Source organism: Takifugu flavidus, chromosome 12 (assembly GCF_003711565.1).
Source record: "Takifugu flavidus isolate HTHZ2018 chromosome 12, ASM371156v2, whole genome shotgun sequence".
In the NCBI taxonomy this organism is placed as follows: Eukaryota; Metazoa; Chordata; class Actinopteri; order Tetraodontiformes; family Tetraodontidae; genus Takifugu; species Takifugu flavidus.
In genome coordinates this window covers 8,816,889-8,841,838 of record NC_079531.1, presented here as the reverse complement: position 1 = coordinate 8,841,838, position 24,950 = coordinate 8,816,889, and the positions used below count along the sequence as shown (strand labels likewise).

The window sequence follows — 24,950 nt, the reverse complement described above, 5'->3', positions numbered from 1 at the left end:
TGTTTGCTGCTGCTGTAAAAATGTGGCCTCCTAAACCTTCCTGTTTCCAAAGGAAGGGGAATATTTGTGCATTGTAAGTGAACCAAAAGAACTGAAAATAATGAAACAAATGATAAAATGGTTTAGTGTGATTAGAAAAGACACGTTTGCAGTTTAATGGTTTAAACTGTATATTTTGAAAAATAAATGGTTAAACATATTCAGTATCTATTAGTGTCACATTCCAATATGAATAAATTATTACCTCACATTTTATATCTCAAAGCACAGAAGCCTCCACTAATTAAAAAGGATCTTTCAACATCTACCCCTGGGAAAAAAAACTGATGCAACACATTTTCCAACAGTCTTTTCTCAGTTTGTCTTCAAGTGAATCTGAAAAATGACAATGATTAAAATTTTTATTGAAATACATGGTGGTCTTGTCCTTGTTGGAAGAGCCCAAGTAGCCCCCTGATGAGAGAAGGTCTGCTAAAGTTCAGGGTCCTCGTTGGCTGCAGTTGTCCCCCCGGTCTCTCCGGTCTCTGAGCTCAGTCTCCTCAGGGTGGACATGCTGCAAACGAGCACATCAGTCTTTCAAGGTCTGGTCCAAATGCTGCCTTCAGTGCAAAGCGTAGAGAAGCAGGAGGATGGTGCAGATGCCAATGACAGAGCCGAGGATGAGAGAGTCCCGTCTTTTACGCAGGTTGATTCGCTGGATGAGATTGTTGATGGTGGGGAACCGGTCTCAGAAAGTCAAGGGTTAAGAAACATATTCGAGCTCTGGATCAATAGAATTGCAAACAGAATTGAAAAAAATGACCTGCATTAACATTAAGCTTCTGCCAAAACACACACACACGCATACACACACATATACAGGATACTAGCAAGAGTGTTGACTCTGCTCTGAATGGACTTGAGCATGCCCCGCTGGGATGTCATGTTCTCCTTGGTTGCCATTGCAATGCTAAACACAGGGAGAGAAATGAGGGGAACGATGGTAAAATAGCACTTTAGCTCCTGTTATTACAGTAATTTTCAGTTGAGAAAAAGGATGTTTTTTAGAACAAAACAAGCAGTTTCAAAGAAGTTGATACCTCTCTGTTCCTTCGAGAAACCCCCACTGGTTACTGAAATAACAATAACTGACTTAAGTAATGGTAAATAAAGATTGAACCAATCTTTGAACCAAATAAGGCCCTGCTTTTGGATTGTGGTTCAACAGAATTATTTTAAAGAAACTAACTGAAACAGGCCTGGACGGTAGTGATGGCGTCCTTAACCTAATATTTTGTTAAGCTTTAGTTATGTTTTGAGGCCAATGCAACCAAAAGATTTCTGTGACAGTCAATGAGAGGTCTGCACCTGTCAATAGGTATTTTGGTTTGAAGGGTGTCTTCTCTAGACAGCATATTGCAGCTCCTTCTACAGATTCAGGTCAGAACTCATAAAAGGCCTCTTAAGAATAGTCCAGTGTTTTGGTGTTTGGGCATTTTGGGTCATTATCCTGTTGAAAGACCACGACCTGCGACCAAGCCCCAGCTTTCTGAGACTGGGCAGCACATTTCTCTCCAGACTTCAGAGTCTTTAGAGTTAATTGGTCTTTTATCCTTTAACTCTCTGCTAACTTTCTGTGTTCCATGTTCAGTGAGGGCAGCAAACAGCACAATGACAACCTGCCTTTAAACAGGCAGAATTACATTTTTTTCTTGAAGCCTATTTCATTAGTTTCTTTTATATAATTCTGTTAAACCGCAATTCCAAAACTTTATTGATTAATTTTCAGTATTTTTTTATTTATTATTACTTTTGTCAGTGACCAGTGTGAGATTCTCTTTCATTAACAGAGGGCTACCAACATTTTTGTTCATGTGTGAATAGATTATTAATGTCAGCCAAACATCCCAGTTATGACAAAATCTCCCTAAGTGGCAATTTCCAAAAGCATTTAAGGCCATTAAAAATGAACATGAAATCTACTTGCTACACGCAATTTAAATAATATGAAACTATTTGTAAACAGGTGATACTATCGGGACTCCCCTCCATGCTTTCTTCTGGAACCCTACAGTGTGAGTGAGTCTTACAGGCTTGCAGAAGGCAGCATACTGTGATGTAGCACCTCACTCTTTCTCAGAAACCTGCATCTCAGCAACTTTGAATGAGGGAAAGTGAAGCTGAACAGCAAGAAGCAAAAGTTGGTGCTTTTAAAACCGACTACAGTGGCACTGGTTAGCAGCATCTTTTGGGCTCACTGTGGAATTGTTTAATACAAAATAAATTGGAGCAAATTCAGACAAGTTGGATGGCAGATCATGAGCACAAACCACACAGGACAAGTTACACCTATCCCAGAGAGACAACTCCCCAAAGGAGACAGGTCAAAATAGGATAAATGAAAACACCACTTGTTTACATATGTGGCTGCTCGCACTGATGAGCTACTGTAGCCCTCCCCATAGGGCGTGGACATTTATTTACAGATTTACAGTTGCAGCATGCGTGTAAGGTGGTGAGTGAGATCCAGACACCTCCCGCAGTCTTGGCATGGAACGGTGCTTTCCAGGATCATGTTCTTCTCAGTCAGGAAGAAACACTTTGCTGAACTAGCATTCTCAAAAAGAATTTATCTCACAGTTAACCAGCTCAGGAGAATCAGAACTTAGGGGTATAGATCACCTTACAAACACTCTCTTCTAACTTTGTGAAGACTTTCATATACATGACACATTCACCAGACCCTAACATAACCCTCCCCACTAAACTCTTAACCCTGACCTAAATGCAATTCTAACCAGTTGTGAGGGAGAGCTAGATTTCAGAAAATGAAATGAAAATATATTTCAAATAACCATGAGAAGATCACCAAATATTTACACTCTGGAGCCAGATTCACCTGGTAAATTTGATATCTAAAAGGAGCGACACATGCAATGAGAGGTCTTCCTGTAAAAACAAGACAGAAGTGGATGTCCAACCTTATTGTGTCATCCATCAGCCGGTCCGAGCTGCACGTGAGGAGAAGAAGAGTCGGTTGGGGAAGAAAGGAGAAAGTGGTTATTGACGTGAGGAATTTTATTAAAAATATAGAATGTTTGGCTTCAGAAATATAACAAATATCAATTCAAATCAAATGCTCTGATGTATTCATTGAATTTATTATGTCTTTCATGTAGATTTTATATTCCTTCTTTATCAGCTCCAAGACAGACAACCAGTCGGGCAGTAAATTTAAGAGAAAGCAAAAAGCCAAAACACTGCATGGATTCCAGGTTGGACGTCCAGAACCAGAGTTTCATTAGAGCCCTGCTGACACCGTGCAGGACATGCAGGCACACAAAAGCAGGCATCCACACTTCTTCCTCTGAAACACCAGCTCTGTGTCTCGGGGTGCTTGTGAATATCAATACTCTCAGCAGTTTATCCTCTAATTGGAATCAATTTCGATAATGTTCTATAAAATGAAAGGATACCAAACAAATGAAAATACATAACTGAGCTACACAATCCAGTCACACACTCTACTCGGCCACTATTTTCAGACATTCCCTCTCCTTTAACAGTTCTTTGATTTTAGCACTCCGAGGTCAAGAATGCTATAATTCCATTGCAACGTGTAACTGGCCAATACTTTAAATGTAGCACAAAGGAGGTCCATCAGATGTCAAAGGTTACTGAGAAACCATCAACCATCAAAACCATCAAATAATGACTCCATCTGTTTCACAGATAAAAGAGAACTCCTCTATCTCATGGATGGTGATCGCCATAGTTGTGTTAGCAAATACTCATGCTTAGCTGCATGTTTGCTTAAGTTCTATTTCCTAACAGATGCTGGGCAGGTCTTCAAATACCCAGGTCATTAAAAAAGCTGGCTTAAAAAGATTTCTCTCACAAAGGCAAATCAATTACGACAAAAAGGGGCTTAAACAACAAAGAGCTTAAAACAGCTTTGAATCAAATACGTCAAAAATAAAATATAAATTTAGTAATACCATCGATTGATTTTAGTAAAATTTGATTGTGGGACATTAGCAAGGTCACTGTGCGCAAGTATTAACAAAATGTTTTCTCAGAGGACAGATAATTTTCTTGGCTCAATATTGATGCTGTCACTTTGAGACAATGAGCTTTAATGTTATGGGGGATGTCTACCTCTGCTGAAACCAAGCCGCGTGTTATATTGACTAACAGTGGACGACGGCTTATAAACTGAATACTTCAATCGAGCTATGAAGGCCTGTAGAAAAATGCTGGCAAAAAGGCTTGAAAATGTTAGTAATCCAAACAGGGCTGAACTCAATGAGTGTAGACAAGTAAAAATGGTGTACCGGTAACCATAGCACCAAGGTCATTTTGTTCAATATTTTCTATTTCTGAAGAGAAAAGGCTACATAATATATCTCTTGATTGCTTCTTGCCATTGTTGGGGGCATCCTTGGAGATACGGCAACGAAGTCGATAGAAAGTTGTTGTGAGGTCAACTGTGCCCTCAATTTGAGTTGGATCCTTCCATTTCCCTGGTCAGCGGTGTATTGCGGCAAGTCATTAAATGGCTCTTTAGTGCCGAGCTAATTCACTTTGCCAAGATAATGAATGAACTAATTCTGCACACATGGATCCAAGATCTAACCAACTGATCCCCCACAAAACCCCTCACAGAACTGAACTGATTGGTCAGAAATTCTGAAATGGAATTATTGATGTGGACCTATAATATCTGCCTCAAACCCAACCTGGAAAAGCTTCACTAACACCAAACAAACTCATAAATGAGTTACAGTCTATGAAATTATCCAGATGGCACAAGCAGCTAAAAAGTTTAAATTTATCAATGACCAGTGATTCCACTCTAAAAGAGCATTAGAGAAAGAACAGCACTTTCTGGTGCGCACTGCAGCCGTCTGTGTTTAACAGGAAGTCCTTATCAGCGTGACCACCCCCATTAAAGCAGTTCCAGCATAAACTTTTAATGGAGATGCCTCTCCATCACTTTAGTTTATTCATGAACACTGACCTTATAGCAGACACAGAGAAAGAAAGACATACAAGGAAGAGAGAGAGGATGAGCTGCATATGTACACCAACATACTGACGTTAGTGTTAGTTACACTTAAACATAAGCATCAGTCTTCGTACTGTATGAATGCTGTGTCTGATGTCTGTCCATCATTTCATCATTTTGATTTCTATCCTCCAGAAATGCCTCATTAAAGCTAATCGGCTCTGCCTCATGGGTGTGAGTGTAGCACTAATGCAGACAGTCCAACGATGCGGGATGCATCAAGCCGGCTCTGCTGAGTGACTCCGGTGGTCAAGTGAGGAGATAGAAAATGAATCCAGGTTCTCAGGTTCCTCCAGAGAATAGCAAACTCATACCCAACATCCGCTGTTGTGGCAGAGGACCACAGATGGTTAACTGCATAATGTCTCCTGCACCACTCTCTCCCAATTATAAACCAATGGTGTGTTACAACAGCAGAAGCCAAAAATGAAAAGCACAGGAAGTAAAAAAGATTTAAGAATCCTCTGTCATCCTCATCAAGAATCCATAGGCCGTCATCACAAATACAATCATTCTGCCCACTAACACAAAGCCCTCCTCCCTCTAATAGGATCAGTCCCATGTAACATGATCTTCATCTCCATCTCTGCTTCCCCCTGCATCTTTGTCAATTGTCTGGGGAAGCCCTATTATACGGGTGGAGGTGTACCGTAATAAGATAATTTCTGCATCGATATAATGATCAATGGCGCTGGATCGGCACAGATGATTGATTGCTGGGAAAACAAGAGGCATCAGTAAGATGGGGGAGGTTCACTATGTTGCGTAATGGCCCAACCATGATTCAAAGTCATGCTATTTGTTGTAGTTATTTTTTAATGAAACACTCTGAGGCAAAGAAAAAAGTTCTCAGCCAAGTTGTGTGCATGTGCATCTCTTGCTGATTTAATTTTAGCTTGCACACAGGATGCCTCTCACACTTTACTACCTCACACTGCTTTGCAGTGCTTCAGAGCCAAATGGTAGAAGGACACTAATGAGGCCTCAGGCAGATCCATTTATCAGTACGAGGAATAAAAATCTCTGCCTACCTATCAACAACTTAAATTTAGAGTTATAAAACAGGAGAATGTGGAATCTCTAAATTTCTATTTTTAATACTCAGGAATCTTCTTAATCATTGCATTTTTCTTCCATCAGAAACTATAAAACACATTTTGAAAAAATGCTACTACACAAGGAAAAACAGTGTCCAACTCTTCATACCTTTAGTATACAGAGGTACAATACCGATGTTTGAGGCATTGACACGACGTTACCTTGACCGGTGTGAAAAGATGTGCTGAATACACTCATCACAACCGTGATGCTTCTGCTTGTACCCGAATGCAAACTGACCTTCTCAGATGTTCGTGTTCCTTTAGGAACAGTTCTGTCCTTCTGTTGTTGACCCCCGAGCCACTCTTATATGACCTGAAAAGACAAAAATAAACTGATAAATCATATCTGATAATAAATAATAAACCCCAGAGTCAAACACTGGACACCGCTGGAAGGAAAATGCTACCCCGCCAATTTAAAGTACCCAAATTGGCGTTTATCACTTCTGATCCAGTTTCCCAAACCATTCAGTTTTTCTTCATCTTTGTTTAAAGTTCTTATACATCATTGGAAAGACAGAGGATTACAGAGGTGAAGCTTCACCATTCAACAATTCAAATACACAAATATCAGCCAACATCCTTGTTTTTATTAACAGATTTGCTATTTAATGTGTTCTACTAACAAAAAGCAACCTTTTTTAAAAAAATCAAAAGCCCATTGGCACTGACACTGTTGCTGTCCCTCCAGGCTACTGTACAGTAGAAACCTTCTTGTGGTCTGAAATGGAGAGCTCTCACAGTGATACAGACAAGTTTCAGCAGGAGCTTCAAAGTGACAGGTGTTGATACAGTCAGACAACAGGCTAATTTAGGTGGTAAAAAGGCAAAACAAAGCCTGTTTTCTGGTGTCTAAAAGATGTCATGTTGAGTGTTCTCTGTGCTGAGGTGCTGACAACTCAGGGTTAAAGGGTGTGATACACATTTATCTTGAGTGTCTTAAGCCCGAGAGCCACATGGCAATGTGAATGTTTAGCTGTTTGAGAAGGCTGCTGAGAACCTTTGGGGTTTGGTTAATGAAGCTGATACATAAAAATAAGATTAACCTCTGGTTATATCATGGTTTAAAATATAACATGAAATGTCAATAATTAGAGCTCTGAAGCACAGGAAAGGTCTCTATTTTATTATCTATAGTATTCTCTATAAAATATTATATGGTAAGTTGCCCCCTTTGTCTGTTGATAACTGAAGATCAGTGAAATAAAACAATGGAAATATTCTATGAAACAGCACCCAGATACAGACCCAGACTCTTAAAGAAGCCCCACCCTCCTGTCTGTTGGCAACACCATTAAAGAACACAGAAGGTCAAAGGAACTCTTGAGTATGTGGGCGCACATTTTGAATAAATCACTAAGATGACTGTAAACTGTCCAAGAGCAAATGCTGGATTCATCCCAAGTGCACAATTTAAGGTGCCTCGATGGATATACCACATTCACTGCACGCACGCACGCGCGCCCGCACGCACGCGCACGCGCGCGCACACACACACACACACACACACACACACACACACACACACACAAGCCTCCTGCCCACCAACAGTGTTCTGGTGACACACTAAGAAAGAGCTCCTTCGCACCAGCAGAGACTTTTATAAAGGGCATTGATGTAAATCACAGGATAACTGTCATTTTTGTTGCTGACATTTAGAAACAAAGCACAAATGGGGGGATACAGTCGGCTCACATTTGAGCTCATTCTGCTGTTTAGAACAGAACATTCTGCAACTAGATTGAAATACTTATATTCAAGACATTCTGTTGATGTGGGTCACATGCACCACTTCCATTCATCTACATGCTTTTTTAATAAATGCAAAGAGTGTAATGTTTCACAATACAGCATCTGGTCACGTTTACAATGAATTCAGGAGCTCTGTTGCCCTCTAGTGTCCAAAACACAAATATTGAGGAAAGCTCTTAAATACGCCCGACAATAAAATAAAAGTATTTAAGATGTATATGCTATTGTTAGAATTACAATGTAAATATTGCCAAGGCCTTAATGTCAGTATTTAGGCCTTGGCACGAGGTTCTGTAGCTTGGGTGTCTTTGGGTGGTGTTATAACAACATGCTATTTACATTAATCAATTTACCGTAAAAAAATAAATAAAACAAAGAAAAAACTGCTGTACATTGTACATTACTGTTAAAACTATTACCATAATACACAATAAGATCAGACAGACAGGCTTTCTTATCAGCCGTGTGTACCGTGTGTGCGCAGCAGTGGCCGTGCAGCCGTGTCAGCAGTCTCTAACACATTACTCTTCATTAGGCTGACCGCAGGGTTAACAACACTTGCTAATTTTCATGCACGGACTGGATCCAGCAACACTGGTGTTATGGTTAAAGAGGCTCTCTTAAGTAATGTAATTTAATCAGAAAATTAAGCAAACATGTTGACCTCAAGTCCACTGAGTAGATTAACAATGAAATATGATTATGCTCCCCTGTTGTCAAACACTGACAAATACAAACAGGCTGGTTAAGATTTTTGCCTCATTAGCATGTTTTTCTGCAGCTCTACTTCATCATCCATGAAATGAGTGAAAATGTCATTTTTTTTAATCCATATTTGCTCATCTTTTTTACAACAAATATACTTTGATACTCAAGTTGAAATTGTACACTAGATGAGAAAAACATGTTGTGCAGCAAGTTCAGTCATTAGAAAAAGATTAAAACATAAACAGTAATATTTCTGTTTTGCTAATTTATATTATCTTTTAAAGAACTGACAGAAATTAAGACTGGCAGAGGGTTCTGTTAAATATTTGCACCTTACTTGGATGGAGAGGGATCAATAGGAAACCACACTCTATGTTACAAATCAATAAGCCATTAAAAGAAATAAGAAAAGGACAGGGGTTGGGGTCTGGGAAAGCCTCCACATCACTTCAATACATTTACTAACTGCACCAAGGGGAAGGACACACTTGTCCAGTGTGGCACCAACCTGACCATGAATCATCACAGGTCTTAATGAGTAATATTTATCAAGGACATGGTAAGTTGAAGACAAGGTCCAGCTTGACCTTCAGGGAGTGAGATAGGCCATCTGTTTGGCAGCTTCAAACTCTTCAAAACACTTTGGGCCAAACAAAGATGCCTCTGAGAAAATGAGGCCATGTATGCATGACCACTGTACACTTGCACACGTATACATTATCAGACCAACTGAACTGCTTACTCACTGGTCCTGTTACTGGTCCTCTCCAGTTACTATATTTCACACAATTGTCCAATGCAAAAATAACATTTGCTGTTTTACTTTGAAAATGTTATTGTTGCTTTCTCTACCAAAATTATAATACTGTAGTTAATGTCTGATGACAGCCACTCACCAACTATAACCGTTATACATATGAGAATGTTCCAATTGGGTACTTACTCAATATCTTTCCTGACAGACCCAAGCAAATCTTCCCTTTCTCGAATTGCCAAAAAGTTTCCTTTGGTTTTGTGGAACTCATGTGTGTAATCCTAAAAAGCCCAAGTAAGAAAAAGAAATCAGAATTAATGGTGCAATCAAAAGTGTAAACACCAACGGAATGAAATTAAAGGGCTAAATGTGTGTTTTAATAAGCTTGTTTTTCTGGTTGAGCTGGAGATTTAACTTATATCTCTAAATTATTGGCATTTCTATAATGAGAACTGCATCTATGGAAGTATGCTGCAGACTTTAAAACAATATTGACAATCTTAATCCTTATGTCTTCTCTCACTGCACTAGAAAGAAGTGAAACAGGATAAGTGGCTTAAATGAGGATCTCATCATCAGACCTGCAGAAAAGAAAGAAGAAAAACAAACCTGTAGGATGTCTCTGTGTCTTTGTAAGGTGTGCATGAGAGCCGCATTTAGAGAAGCTGTGCCAGGAGCATTGGTGTATTCTGCCATCTTGTCATTTACTCCTGTCAACTGTATAAAAAAAATAATAATTTACTACTCATTACTCGAGTTATTAATATTATCGAGATTGCAGCATCAACTCTAGTTTGGGATTTTATAGACTCCTTACAATCGTCTTAAATAAGTTCTATCGCTCTTATTTAAATATATGTGGAAAGTTAATAAATAATGAAGCTTCTCCTTGATAGAGAGGAGCCTTTCACAGCCCACTGGTCCGTGAGGACTTACTTTGGCCAACAAATGTTCAATCTCCACTGACATGGTGTCAAACATCCTGTCCTGAGTAGAGTTGTTCAGCAGTGGGGTCGTGTCTGACCTTCAGGAGAAATAAAAGAATGACAACAATTAGACAACTGAAGCGCTCTGTTCTATATGTGTTGTTTGGATTTCAGACTAGCACCATTAGAAACCATGGCTGTCTTCTAATAAAGGCTCGACTTTCAATATATAACTGCAGAGAATAATGGTTTTGGCAATGGCACAAACATTTCTGTGTGGTGTGCTTTATGTACAGTGGTGATGCATTCACTTAATATCACAGGTTACAACTTGGAAAATCCAAAAAGAAAGAAGCAAACGGACAACTCCATTCCGGTTGATTGAGATTATACAAACAGTAACATCTCATCTTGTCACGTCGCCAAGTCAATATTTATGTTGCATATCGATTTAGCCAAGACTTACGTGTCTCTTGGACCTCCATCCCTGCAGCTGCTGTAGCTGGTGCACAGTTTACTAAAGGAAACCAACTTCAGGTCAAGTTCATTCTCCAACTGTCTGGCCTGCTTACGCATATCTATAACATGGAAAACATAAATTCACACCTACAGTAATGGGCAAGTTCTGAAAGAGATCATTTAATGTTAATGTACGACTTGTCAGAGTGTAATTAGCAAGCTAATTTATTATAGAAGCACTTATAATTCCCCCTAATAGGTTAAGTAGATAATACAAATGGCATTTTGTGCTTCATTAATCTTGTAGCAACATGATCATAATTAGTAAGGTTTGCTGAAGTTAGCTAGCCAGTCCTTGAACAGACACGTACGTATGTCGTTTATATGGATTCAAAGGCCACCAAGAACCCGTCTACTTTTACTCTTGACATTATCACACCTGTATTAAATATTACCGGAAAAACCGTGAAAGCAAAGAAAAGATTTGCCTTTACCCTCCCAGTAGTTGCTGCTTCCTATTGCCGCCATCTTTGTTGTTATGACGTCACCAACTTCCAGTTTTGTCACGTGGTGTGAGGGGACCAATCACAGGAAGCTACCGACAGGGACGCCATCATTTAAGGCTCAAATTTGTGTTTACAGTGCCATCTGCTGGTCATATGTGGTAATGACGTAATCTCAGCAACAGGATTCTGAAATTATTGTAGTAATATAAAACGCTAAAATGTCTTGTCAATACCCGAAAACAAAACAGGTGTGTATGTGGAACACATTTCAGAGCAACACACAACTTTATATATATATATATATGTGTGTTTGTTAAATACCGATGCAGAAAATTGTTCTACATGGGGCTTGTTGAAAATGAAAAATCGGGTGCACAACAAAATGTAAACAGTGACATGAACTAGTTCAAGCACATAGCACATTCCTGAAACCTATGAGTGAATAGTAAAATTACTCACCACTACTGTATTGACATTATTTTTAACAAAATGCCATGAAGCATGCATATAAGAAGCTGAGATTTTATTTAATCATTTTCATGTTTAACATGAAATTTCCGGTCACAAATGCAAACATTTACAGTTGACTTCAGTTTATACAAAATTCCAACAAATCTGTCATCCAGGCACACGTACATTTTTCAAAAATCCAACCACACACATTCAGACATTAAAAGAAATAACTTTCTTTACAAACTTAGACTCAAATCAGCTGGTGACAGCTGTGCCTTTTCAATCTCATTTAATTGAGGCAAATTCTTTCGTGCAGAGTGCATGTGACTATGAGGAGAAACAGCCAATTAACAACCTGAATTTTATAATTCAGTGAAGAACTTCTGAATTCCTGAAATAAAATTACTTTGCACATCATCCACCTCATGTTCCTTTCAGAATGTCCTTCATTTTTGTCTAATCTATACTTTAGTCAAATGTAAAATCAAGGAGAAATCAGAAAAATATAGGGCATTATTTCACTCGTATCTGCTGCTTTGCATCATGAAGGTTCTACAGATTGTGATAAAAATCTGAAGACATGACAATCTTGCCATTTACACCAACAAATCAAATTCAATTACCTTCTACTGTAGCTCACATTTGGATCAAGTTTAGCAAATCTGTTACACCACCTTAATTCAGTTGTGGTTTGGACATCATGTTGTAGACAGTTATTGCTTGGACAGGTATGGACAGATAAATATGGCATGACCAGTGAAATAAAAGTCAACATTAAAATGAAAAAAACAAACACAGGCATAGACTCCATTAAAGTCGTTCAAAATGCCCCAAAACAAATCTGTACATAAATAAAAATGTGGCTTACCATCACACATGACGGCCAGGATGGACTCAAAACTGCAAAGAAGCCAAGGCACAGATTGATTTGTTCTGCGAAAGGCTCAGACACTTCAATGTGTCAGTGATTTGTTGGCTAAAGTTTCCAAAATCGCATACGAAAATAAGAAAATGCATGATATTATCGGGAGACTGTGCAAGACTCAAAATCAAGGTTTATTGAGACAATTGGCTGGAACCCTGTAATCATCTTTGCCAAGTTATTTTCTCCCGATCCAGTCAGGCAGAGAGCCTGTCAGTCTGAGATACAAAGATGAGCTCATTTGTTCTTGTCCAAAATGCTAAAGCGAGCATTCAAAATAAATGATTGCACCAACAGGAAAGCAGTGTTAGATTTTGTTTGCATACAGCGTCTCCTCGTCACTTTCACTCTCATCCTGAAACTCATGAGCGAGCAGTGACTTCTTGGATCCCATGGAGTTGAGTCGAATCTCATCGTCATACTCGTCTTGGTGCTGCCGGAGGCGATGGAAGCCATCTTTTTGATAATTCGACTTGGCTGTACACACACACCAGATGATAAACGCTGTCACCACAAGTGCCGTCATGGACGTTGCTGAAAGGACGGAGAGAACACCTGAGTTTATCTGCAACACACTACACTCTGAGTGGCAACAATCAAGTTTCTTCTTCCAAAGTCAACAAAATGTTAGAAGCTGTAGTCTCAACCACAATATACAAGCTTCAACAGCAGGATTTTAACTTTTACCTGCACCAGCCACCACCAACTCCCTGGGGAAACCAAAGAGGCTATTGTCCAGGTCTAATTCAATGATGATATTGTTAGCAGCCTCGTCGGAAGCTACCTGCACCTGAAACACAAAAGAAAAATCCTTCATTTTCTTCCATTTGATGTCATCATATTTTTTTTTTAATAGTTTCACATGGGTAACATAGATATTGAACCAATTAAACTCAACGTAGCAAAGCATCAGCTTCTCTCGGCATTTCCCCTCAAAAGGAACCAAACAGCTTTAAAATCCCTGCTAAAGTGCTGCTGTTGGCTTGCTAAATACCTCATTAACAGCCCTCACAGGCAGGTGTGGCTACTTAGAAGGCACTGCAGGTTGCCTTGTCCTCCTAGAATAGGATTTGACTGCTGGTTTATGGAAAATTACTCAACAATCCACCACGAGGTAAATAGACAAAACTCAAATTATTCCTATTTTAAATGTTACTGGGGAAGTGTTAAGAGGAAGCAAGTCACATCTTTGTGAAACAAAAACAACATTAATCCTAAGATGACTGTTAAGAGGTGATAAACAGTTTAAAAGCTGCTGCTGTTAAAGACTTTTCCTGTCTTTACAGGTTGTTTTGATTTACAGTGAATGACATGTGTCCCTATGGCTTGAGACAGAGTATTCGATGTCCTAAGAAATATGGTGAGACGATTAAAGAGCGGAAATATATGTTGGTCCCACAATTTGACTTGGACGTTGAATTTGAGCGGAACGGGGCAGATTCCCAGAAGCCCCTGCATGAGAGGTACATAAGGAACGCTGCGGTTCTTCCAGAGCTTACGTTGGCCCATGCAGATGACAAGACGACCCCCAACAGTGTCTCAAAATGTCAGGACGGAACGCTGATGATCCACGGATTCACTGTACCGGAATACCAGCAAACTTATCATACAGTGGTGGATCCTTTGCTGTTTAATCCATGTGGGAAGCCCAGAATTTACAGTCTGGAATTGGGGCGTCACATCAAGGAACATCTGTTTGCAGAGCTGGCCTATCCTGCCCTTCAAATGTCAGAATGGCCTAATGGAGAGGTGGAGGTGATGGAAAGATTTTGTGTCCTTCGGCCTCCACCCATTATAGACATAGACTAATGGAACATTCCTCAGCAAGATTCCAGGATCTCACATTTGTTGTTCCGGTTGTTGTTTTGAATGGTAATGTAACACTCACATGAAGCTGGAGGTATCCGAAAGCCTGCCGGCTATCGAAATAATGTAGTATTCCATAAGTGTGGGATGATGTTGCTGTTGCTTATGTTGTGTTTAATTCTGCTTGAATATTTCTTTATTCAGACGCATTGACTCTACCTCTTGGTGGTAGTGTTGATATCCATCCATAACTACTTCAATGTTGTGGTTGCCAGGGGCCAAAAGTGCATGAAAATAGCCTCCCGTTGTAGTAAAGACTCTCAGTCCTCCATTTAGAATAATGATGGCCCCAACAATGGGCTTTCCACTCATGTCCCTCACTAGTCCTCGCAGACCTTTATGGGCCTACACAGAGGAGAATTGAAGCATCAGTTTAAATGATGATTAGAAGGCAAAAAAAGGCTACACATCTCTTAAAGTGCTGATAAAAAGCTTGTGTTTTACCTCCACTATCATACTTAAGAGAGCTTTCTTGTTCTCAGTCCACAGAGTAGCGAGCTGCTCAGCCGGGGGAAACAAACAGCAGCCAGTGTAGACTGTTATTTCAGGACAGTGGCCGAAGTCCATGCTGAAGTCCTGGGGGAACATGGAGACACAAGATGGCAGACTGCTCTTATCTAAAACCTACAGATAAATACCTGCAGCAACGCTGGAAACCATTCAGGTGCTGTAGTTGTTGCACTCACCTTCATGCTTCCCATGTGACTGTCCAATTCAGCTGCCCTCATAACCCCATTGAGGATATTAGCTATTAGAAAAAAGATGTGTACTTGTTATCTTCTATACATTAAAGTTAATTATACTTTAAAAAAACAAAAAAAAACATACTTTGGCCATTGTTGGAACATTCAGTATCACCAAGGTGCATCTTGGGATGGTTGTTGGCATAAACTGTAGCCAAGTGTTTTGAGATGCCTTCGTTTTCCACTGGAAGCCATAAAAAAGTTTTGTTTCATGAGATTCAAAGTGTACTGCTCAATGTGTCCTTTAAAACATTTTTTTTTAATGTGGAAAATGTGTCATGACTGCATTTGTTAAAAATTTTAATATGAAACTAGTGGAAGATAAGTTTTGGAAACATAAATCAGAAACATTGACAACTAATTCTATTGATTAATGTGATCAATAATAGTATAACAATAACATATTTGGGCTGCATTGACATAAGAGGAACCCTGTAATGAGTGAATTATTTTAGGTTCAACAGTAAAATTTATACAAAAAATAAATGATGGATCCTTGTATGCAATGGGACATTTATATCTATAATAATTAATATAAAGTCAGATTTGACATAAACCTGGCCATGGATTTATCACAGGGACTGAGTACCAAAAACATTTTAATGATTCCAACATAAACCCGATTTATTATTAAGTGAGAATGAAAATGCTACCGGATTGGACTGGCTTGTCGTAAGGGTATGTGACCACAAGGTGGCCTCCATCCAGTGCTACAGAGAGAGTGAAGTCCTTCTCCAGAATTAAGTCCATCATCGCTTTGGTCTCTGGTTGCACCTTCACCTCCCGCTGAGATGCATTACCTAAAGGGGAAGAAAACAGATGAACTTCCTACAGGATGCAACAATCCTTTCTACTCACACACAACCACAACTGACCAAAGAAATCTGTGTCCAGATCCTTGTTATGGGCGTTGGTCTTTCCCTGGAGGGAAATGCACTGCTTCTCGACAGCCACTTCCAGTCCATCTGGGTTGATGGAGGGAACAATAACAATCCGAGTCTCATTGATCAGCTGCAAATAGACATGATTAACCAATTAAAACAAGGTTGAATGATACAATTTCCCCCTATTTTTAAAATTAAGAGTACATATTTCATATGCAACAACGTAAAGATAATCAAGGTAAAACTCTCAATGGTCCCTTGCCTTACTTGAATTATACATATATAACGTAGATGCTCTGGTAATTGTTAATTACAACTACTTGTGTAAATTGGCTAAAACAAAATGCTGGATTTGCTGGAACTCACCCTAGTGATGTTTGGGTTCTTGCCATAGTTGATACAAAGGAAAGCTGCCAGCTCCAGCAGCAGCGCTGTGCCTACTGGGGCATTTCCATGAATTCCTGCTACAAATCGGATCTTGGGCTTAGATGGTTCAGGTTCTTGTGGGTTGTTGGAGATTTCCAGAGCCAGAATGGTCCGAAACTCTACACTTTGGCTCAAACTTAACAGAGAAGACAATATTTTTTATCAGGAGACCTGCACATGAATGAATTAACTAATATAAATATGTCACTCAAAAAATGAGAAGCAAGAACCAAATACAGGGGAGGGTAAACTCCCTGGTACCTGCGCAAAGATGTAATTGTAGGAAAGTTGAGCATGAGGCCTCTTAAGAAACCAGATAGGTCTTTGTATCGTCGGTAGCGAAACTTGTTTTCTGTGGCTGTGTTCCTGACCAGTTGTTCCAAACTCTGGCCTCGTGAAAGATCCTTGATTAAGCTTCGGAACTCAATCTCAGATGGGTTCTCTGTGGGTTGGGGGCCAACAATATGATGGCTGTTTGGATTTGAATGCACACGCGCCAGCCTGAAGTCAACCATCTCTGCACTGTCCTTTGAAACCGTGGCATAGGTCTTCAAAGATTCATACCTGGGTAAAAAAGAAAGAAAAAAATTTAAAAAATCTGAAAAATCCAAAATGGGTCCAAATTTAAATTCTTTTTTTTTTTAAACTTATAGAAGATATCTCCCACCCCTCAGCAGAGGCTGTGACAGAGTATGTTCCCGGGCTCAGCAGTCTCCAGTAGTCTCCATAACGAGCCGTGGTGACGTTGTGGGCAATCCCCTCCACACTAATGGTCGCATTGGGAATTCCTGCACCATTCCTAACATCAGTGACCCTTCCCTTTATGCCAATATGAACCTACAACCACACATACCTGAATAAACCTAAATTGACACAGACTGGTTAAAGAGGTTACATTACAAGACTTCATTACCTGGTGTAGAAACTGGACTAAAGCCCGTCTGTTTTGCTCCCAGTATTTTGGTAGCTCCATTGCATTGGGGTACTTCACACAACCCAACTCAATGGTAACCTCAAAACAGTTGGTGTTCAAGTAGTTCCAGTCCTGCATTCCACCTATTCATGCAAAATCTTGAGTTGTAATTTGGCCACTGAAGGATATGCAAATGTCAAATAACGGTTACAACAGTAAAAAAGGTTGCTATGATTAAACCATATAGAATCTAAATGGTGAAGATTTACTTCAGTTTTTTATTTCATAAGAGCATGTTTTTAAAAAGTCAGAAAAACTACTGTATGTTGTATTTACTGGAACTAGTGAGTGAAATCAAAACTATTAATCTGGAAGGACCAAAACCAGGAGGACTCAGCTTAGTTAGTAGTTTCTCAATCCTAACAAACTAGAGAGGGGTTGGAACATACCGGCTACATTATACCATTTGGCACCATTGGTGATGCCATCATCGAAGTATTCATCTGGGTACAGGTCCTCACAAGGGTGTCCATTGTGCATCAGAGAGTTCTCCTGCACACACATCACACAAGAGAGCTCAACAAAGAATTCTCTTCTCCCTCCACAGCCAACAGCTTCTATTAGTCCATTCTTATTCAGGCAAGAAACAACAAAAAATGTATCCTCTTACCTGTGAGTATGCATTGGCCAGCTGCTTGAAGACTCTGTCATCAGGTGACTGGCTGTACCGTGTTTCTCCTTCTTTATCATCGTCATAAGGGTAGTTCACCACCAAGGAGCCTAAAATTAGGACAAGATGAGACAAAATGTAAAAAAAAAAAAAAAGATGGCTTTAGGGAAAATCAATTAAACTGTTGACAATTCAAAATCTATCTTAATATTTACTGAAAGAGTGAAAATCTAAAAGTACCGGCCTAGATTCACTTTGAAAACTAAATGAGTGAGAAACAAAAGTTTTGCAAAGACCAGATTAGCCAGGATCAACACACCTCCATGCAGGTTGGCTGATAGCACAAAGGGATTGCTCTTCAGCCAGTTCATCACAGCTATGGTCTCTGGTTGTCTGGGATCGGTGATGTTGACAAACTGGTCTGGAAAGTTGCGGTTCAAGTCAAAATTGTTGCTGTTGTTGCGCCCTTTGTTACCCGTCACATCACCTGCAAGGAAAGTAAAACTGAAGAGTGATCTATAACATAACCATTTAACATAGCCTTTAAATAAAAATGCACCATTTTTACTTATGATCACTAAAACAGCTCTACATCATGCACAGCTTCTGGTCTATATTAGTATTTTTAACAAAAACACAAAGCTACATGATGCACACTGCTGAAGAGAGGGTTTTAATGGTTTTCAGTTAACACAAGACATTTCTTACCTTCAATGGCGACCTCGTAGCCATCAGGGTTCATAGAGGGCATGATGTGAATGCGGGTGTTGTTGACCAAGTTGGTGACCTCTGGGTCTGTTCCATAATTGCGGCACAGGTACTCTATCAGGTTGAGCATCAGCTCTCGGCCAACTACCTCGTTGCCATGCATGTTGGCTATGTACTTAAACTCTGGTTCGCCTGACATTGAAAGAAAGACAATACTACTCTGTGAATGTGCGTTAAACCACATGACCCTCGGGTGGACACCAGTAAAAATGATGAAAAGGTACCCTGCTCGTGTTGTTTGGGGTTGTCTGAGATGACCATCACGTACAGCTCAAGGTTTTCCACAGAGCGTCCCACTGAATGCAGATAAGTGATGGAGGGAAAGTCAGTGTTGTACTTGCGTAGGAATAACTCCATGTCTGCGTAGTGGTGGTGGCGAAATTCCTGGGGCTGGATGGGTTCGCGCTTAAGAGACGGAGAGCTGCTCTTGCTTCCTGGTGTCGGAAACACCAGGGTCTGTGGAGAGGCAGCTGGGCTGGGAGTGGTGCTGGTGGGTTTTGAGATAGAGGTGCTGCCCACATCGACCACAGGTGCCAACGTAAAGTTAAGCTCTGTGGCTTTGCCTGCTGAGATCTGAACATTGTCGACTTTCATGGATATGTACCTGTGATAAGGCAAACGAACAAAAAACACCAATGCATGAGTGTTTTGCATCCATGTTAAAGCCTTCAGGAGGAAGAAACACGAAAGCTTCACCTCCCTACCAGGAAATTGTTCTCACAGAAACTTTTGAAAAACATTTTCTTCACATCAGTGAGTTACACTGTAACTGATAAAAGAGCGAATGACTGTGGTAGTTTAGCAACTGTGGCTGAAACTGTTTTGGAACTGGGCAATTAAGCTTTATGGTTTCACAGTTTGAGAACCACTGTTTTAGAGGGTGACATCATTAAATGTATAACTCAAATTATTAAACTCCGTAATATGAAGGAGAATCAACTGTACTACTCACCCTGGAGCTGCAGCTGTGATGTTATATGCTCCTGGAAGTAAGAGGCGATAGTATTCTCCAAATTTTCCTGTGGTGAAGTTGTGGCCAATGCCCTCCACCATAATGTTGACATTGCTAAGAGAAAATCCACTCATTGCCTCTCTCACATAGCCATGGACACCAATATGGACCTGAAAAGGAGCATAAGTTACATAATATGAACCAGTATCACTAGCCTCAATCAATATTATAGAAACTCTACCTGTTCCATGTAAGATAGTAGAGATTCCCTGTTCAGATCCCACTCCTTGTGGAGTTCAGTGGCCAAAGGATATTTGCAGCAGCTCAGTTCAAAGGTTATTTCCAGACAGTTTCCATAGAGGTAATTGTAGTCTTGCATCCCTCCTACATAACAGGTGAACAACAAGTTTAGTAAACTAATGATGTTACAGGTTAAAATTTAAACAGGCACCAAATTTATTTCCTCCCCATCTTTTTGCTTTGTACTAACATACAAGCTCATATTTACCTGTTTCTACTTGAAGAGATTACAAATCATCTTTACATTGTGCACCTGTGCTTGTGCTTGAGGGAGTGCACCATGCTAAAACACACATCCTTTAACGGCGTTAACACACCTTGCAAAGCACTCACAATGGTCATTATACTAAGTTCTACTGGGAACCACTACACACAGTAATGATTGTAACAGTTTCCACCTGTTTTTTTGTCCCATTTGTACAACAACAGGAAGTAAGGTTTGGAGGTGGTGACCGCAGACCAAATCCAACAAAGGAAGCAGCTGCCTGTCAATACTGAAGATGTCAAATAAACTGCAAGAGTGATGTTTGTTGGGTCTTTGCACACAAGCTTACACCATCACAGACATTCTCAGTCTGTAGCAACCATTAGGGTTGTGATGCAGAAAGCCTGGATTCCAAAGGCTGTAATAGCATTTTAACGCTGCATATCTATTAGGGCTATAAAGTAAGGACTACTGTATTTAACACTTGTGTAGTCTTATATATTAAAATATTCCGAGTTCCGAAATAACATAATTATGTTATGTAATCAAGGGGCTGGTCAACAAATGTAAGGACACTTGGAAATACAATTGGATTCAAGGCACAATGTTAATCCTTGGCACCTCTACCAAATGTTCCAAAACAGCCATCTGTTCATCTGACTCGTTCGTGGTCAAACAACAGGTATGCAATCCATGACTGATGGGCTGAAACATTCGCAGAAAACAATTAAACCACTGCCCTCTTAACGTGTTCTGCATATAGGTGGCCTGGAGATGTGTCAGAGTATTTCTTTAGAACCTTAATTCCCTGTAGTGCAAACAAAGGCAGTGGGGCGCTATGTCAACCAAACCAAACTTAACCTTAAAGAAATATCCCCCACTAATAAAATGCAAGCACCAGACAGCATGTGACTGTTCTACATTTGGCTGCAAGATTGGCAATCATCCAGCAAAGTAAATACATCCTAGTCACCAAAAGACCACAGAAAGTAAATCCTGCCTTGCTTCCGGATAAGATAACACACCCAGAATTTGTCAAGAACCAAAAGCAAAGCCAGAGGAAAGAGAGATTAAAGGGGTGCAGCATGAGTGGAGCAAAACAGGTTTAAATTACCTATACACAATACTTATGTTCTAGCAGTTATATTGGGAATTTCTTATTCTTTTGTCCTCTCCAGCATCTGCCATGAACCCATTTTTAGCATTGACATTTCAGCTCATACTCATGATGGGCCCATGCTTTTTTCCGTAAACTAGCTCATGTCTTGACCTCAAGCATGCCAGTTCTGACCTGCATAGAGCTTCTATACAAGCACAAATGTCTTTGCCTGAATACTAAATTTAAGACACTACAATATAAAACACCAAATAAGTATTTTTTAGATAAACCTATCACCGATTTGCAACTTAATACTTTTGGTGACGTTTGAAGCCAAGATTTATGTAGATCATGGGGTGACTTCTACCCAAGTTAATGATTAAGCATTACCGGTACTTTCTTTTTAATGGTTAATGGATGCACTGAAAAATGTTGAGATGGAACACTGATCACATCCTATCCTAGTTGTAATTAAGGACAAAAGATGATTAATGATTGTGAAGATGTGTGCAGACTTAATTGCTATAATGATAATAGTAAAAAAAAAAAGGCACTGATATATATATATATATATATATATATATATATATATATACTGTATATATATATTTATTTATTTTTTTTTTTTTTTTTTATAAAACTGTGAAACAAAAACACTTGAAATAGAAGTTGTAAAACCAAATAGTACCTCTGGAATTACAAAAGCATCAGATTGCAAGTGTAAAAAACACCAGACAACTGAAAAGTCCCTCCTCAACTATGCTGAAATTTTAAGAGGGAAACCAGTAGAGTACCGGTAACCTGAAGCTACACGCTGTTATTACCACCATCCACGTAGCTTCAACTACAGCCTGCTCAGGTTTCTGCTCACATGATTCAGAGAGCAGGAGACACAGGATGTATTTAGACAATGACAAAGACAATGTTTCCTCATCGAAATGAGCAACAAAGCTATAAATCCTCTTGCATGCGATTGCCCACGCCTGTTGATGAACCCCCCCTTCTCTACCTGATAGTATCATGTACCATCACTAAGGAACGTGTCTGTGGAATCTCTGAGAGAGACAGTTTCACACATGCATGCAGCAACTAGCCCTTCTTTTTTTGCACATCCAGATCTTTGAAACAGCTTCAAATCCAGCACAAAAAAATCAAATGCAGAAACGTGATTAAGTGGAACTAGTCTTGTATTGTAGGAATGCTAACTGTGATAAATTTTGACCAAATTAATGGATGGGAATGCTCTTGCTCTGCTCTGATTTCACCTCTCAAGGCTGTTCAATGAATCAATGAGTTCAATATTCTAAAAATTACAGATCAACAAAAGCAAGAATAAATAATTTCTGCACATTGTACTTTGGGAAGCAAAAATCTGATTTTACCCTTTTAATTTGTCAAGATGAAAAACCTGACTGTTTTAATTTAGGAAATTGGCTGTTCGAACAAAATGTATTCTGAAAAGACCAATAACTGCCTGTTTCCAAACTCTGTGAATAACAGTTTTAAACAATTATGCCATTACTGATTAACATAAGGGCTGATAAGAATGTTTTCTGAACAAAAAGCAGTGTGTCTTTTTCAGGGTGGCTGAAGAACCATTTAGACAATGTTCAGGCCGTTTTTGATAGTTGGCATGACTGTTTGGTTTTTCTGCTTTGGATGCATTTCTAACCCAGCACCAAAAGAAGACAAATGGCCCAAAAAAAAAGAAAAATTACAGTCTTTTGGGTTTTGACTAGAATTTCATATTCTGACTTTCCAAGACAACAGGAAGTGAACCGCAAATGGTGGTTTGGATGACTCCAAACTGCTGAAATTCCTTGTTTAAACCAGAGACAGAGATTCATGTAATCTGATCTAATATGTAACATTTTACCTGGAACGTCATACCACTGTGCCCCATTGGTGATACCATCTTTAAAGGCGTCATTTATACTGTCCGAACAATTTGGCTGCCCATTCCTCATCACCGGGTGGTTACGGGAATACACCAGGGCCAGGTAGCGGAAGAGACCATCGTCCTCCGTCTGACTATAGTGGCCCTCCTGCTCGTGGGAAGCAGAGTCATCAAATGGGTAGCTGGCAACCACTGACCCACCATGCAGGTTTCCAGACAGCACAAAACTGGAAAAACAATGAAACATTTTAGATGCAGCACCCTTAACTATGGGTTCATCTTCCCATTTGTGTAGGAGTCAGTACAATCAGCCAGACAAAAAGAAGTGTAAAAACAATACTTTTTTAAAAAAATACGAGATAGCTGTCTCTTTCACTGGTGCATTCTAATTATTTCCTTAGTATATGGACTTAAAAAATAAAGAGTTGTTGTTCTAAAGTGCAGACTGAAAGATCTTAAAATATTAAAATAATGCTTTAAAACAGCTGCACACAGTGGAATACATCTTGAGAACTGGCCTGAAAGTGTGTACACTGAAAAAGAGACTAACTTGTTCTCTTGAATCCATCTGATCATAGCCATGACCTCCGGGACATCATCAGGATTGGTGGTGGTGCCACCAAACTGGTCAGGAAAGTGTCTGTTCAGGTCGATTTGTCTCCCGTTGCCGCGACCTCCATTGTCACCGCGGCAATCCCCCTCTGTGGACCTCTCAAAGCCGTCGGGATTCATACTGGGCATGATGTAAATATCCGTGTTGTTCACCAGCTCAGAAATACGCGGTTCCACGTCATATTTAGTCAATAGGTAATCCACAAGGTACACCAACACCTGTCTGGACACGGTTTCGTCGCCGTGCATGTTTCCAACATATTTAAATTTGGGTTTCAAAGGTGAGTCCACATTGGGGTCTTTGGTGATCCGCATCACCCAGAGCTCCCTTCCATCCACAGACTGACCTATACTCAATAGCTTAGCGATATGAGGGTATCTCCCAGCCAGTTCATTCAAACGTCTGGTTAGATCATTGTAATTGTAGTATTTGTTGTAAGTCTCTACCGTTATCTCCGACACGGGGCCGATGCTTCGCGTCCGGTGCAGTCTGGCGTCACCAAGTGTGGAAAAAAGAAACAGAAGAAAGGGGGAAAGTAGCATTTGTAGTTTCAACGAGGTCAAAAAAAGCTTCTGGGTGTGTTTCATCTTGTTATGTCCTCTACTTCTGTACCATACGGAATCTGATGAACAAATACGTGCTGGTGTTAAATGTTTGTTCTGCTCAGTTTAAGGCGTATTTTTCCTGTCAAGTCCCAAATCTACTTCCGTTCATCTCGCCGGGGTGGGGCTTCGCTGTGACGTCAACATTTAAGGTGGACCGCGGACATTCAATAAAATCAATAGAATTGGAAAGAATTAAGGAGGAATTATCGAAATGAAATGGGACCTAGAAAAACAGTATAAGAGCGTATAGACTAGCATAAATTAAAGAGCAGAAAAGGGTAAAAAAAAAAAAAAAAAGCGTTTCTGAAGTTGAGAGAAACTGAATATGGACAGGAATTAAAAATGCCCAGTTGATTCAAAGCAGACTGATACAACTACAGTC

At 39.8% G+C, this 24,950-nt stretch overlaps 2 protein-coding genes and 1 long non-coding RNA gene across 3 annotated transcripts; 1 reads left to right on the top strand and 2 right to left on the bottom strand.

The window, feature by feature from the left end:
* Window positions 1–152: 152 nt before the first annotated feature.
* Window positions 153–11,368, bottom strand: gosr1 (golgi SNAP receptor complex member 1). The gene is made up of 9 exons (XM_057049773.1): window positions 11,241–11,368; window positions 10,754–10,865; window positions 10,298–10,385; window positions 9,971–10,078; window positions 9,551–9,642; window positions 6,386–6,460; window positions 2,961–2,990; window positions 867–949; window positions 153–726 (listed from the first exon to the last, which is right to left on the bottom strand). The coding sequence occupies exons 1-9, from the start codon at window positions 11,272–11,274 to the stop codon at window positions 602–604; spliced, it is 747 nt and encodes a 248-aa protein (XP_056905753.1). The 5' UTR covers window positions 11,275–11,368; the 3' UTR covers window positions 153–601.
* Window positions 11,369–11,760: 392 nt separating this feature from the next.
* cpda (carboxypeptidase D, a) lies at window positions 11,761–24,680 on the bottom strand. Its single transcript, XM_057049636.1, has 21 exons — window positions 23,901–24,680; window positions 23,330–23,577; window positions 20,091–20,233; window positions 19,850–20,019; window positions 19,122–19,501; window positions 18,838–19,029; window positions 18,449–18,616; window positions 18,130–18,239; window positions 17,909–18,011; window positions 17,460–17,602; window positions 17,214–17,383; window positions 16,808–17,110; window positions 16,487–16,682; window positions 16,112–16,247; window positions 15,890–16,036; window positions 15,322–15,420; window positions 15,180–15,241; window positions 14,938–15,069; window positions 14,653–14,838; window positions 13,315–13,417; window positions 11,761–13,161 (listed from the first exon to the last, which is right to left on the bottom strand). Exons 1-21 carry the CDS (start codon window positions 24,548–24,550, stop codon window positions 12,935–12,937), a joined length of 4,068 nt encoding a protein of 1,355 aa, XP_056905616.1. The 5' UTR covers window positions 24,551–24,680; the 3' UTR covers window positions 11,761–12,934.
* LOC130534945 (uncharacterized) lies at window positions 15,036–20,673 on the top strand. The gene is made up of 2 exons (XR_008953000.1): window positions 15,036–15,162; window positions 20,579–20,673. It is a non-coding gene; the product is annotated as an uncharacterized LOC130534945 (long non-coding RNA).
* Window positions 24,681–24,950: the final 270 nt, after the last annotated feature.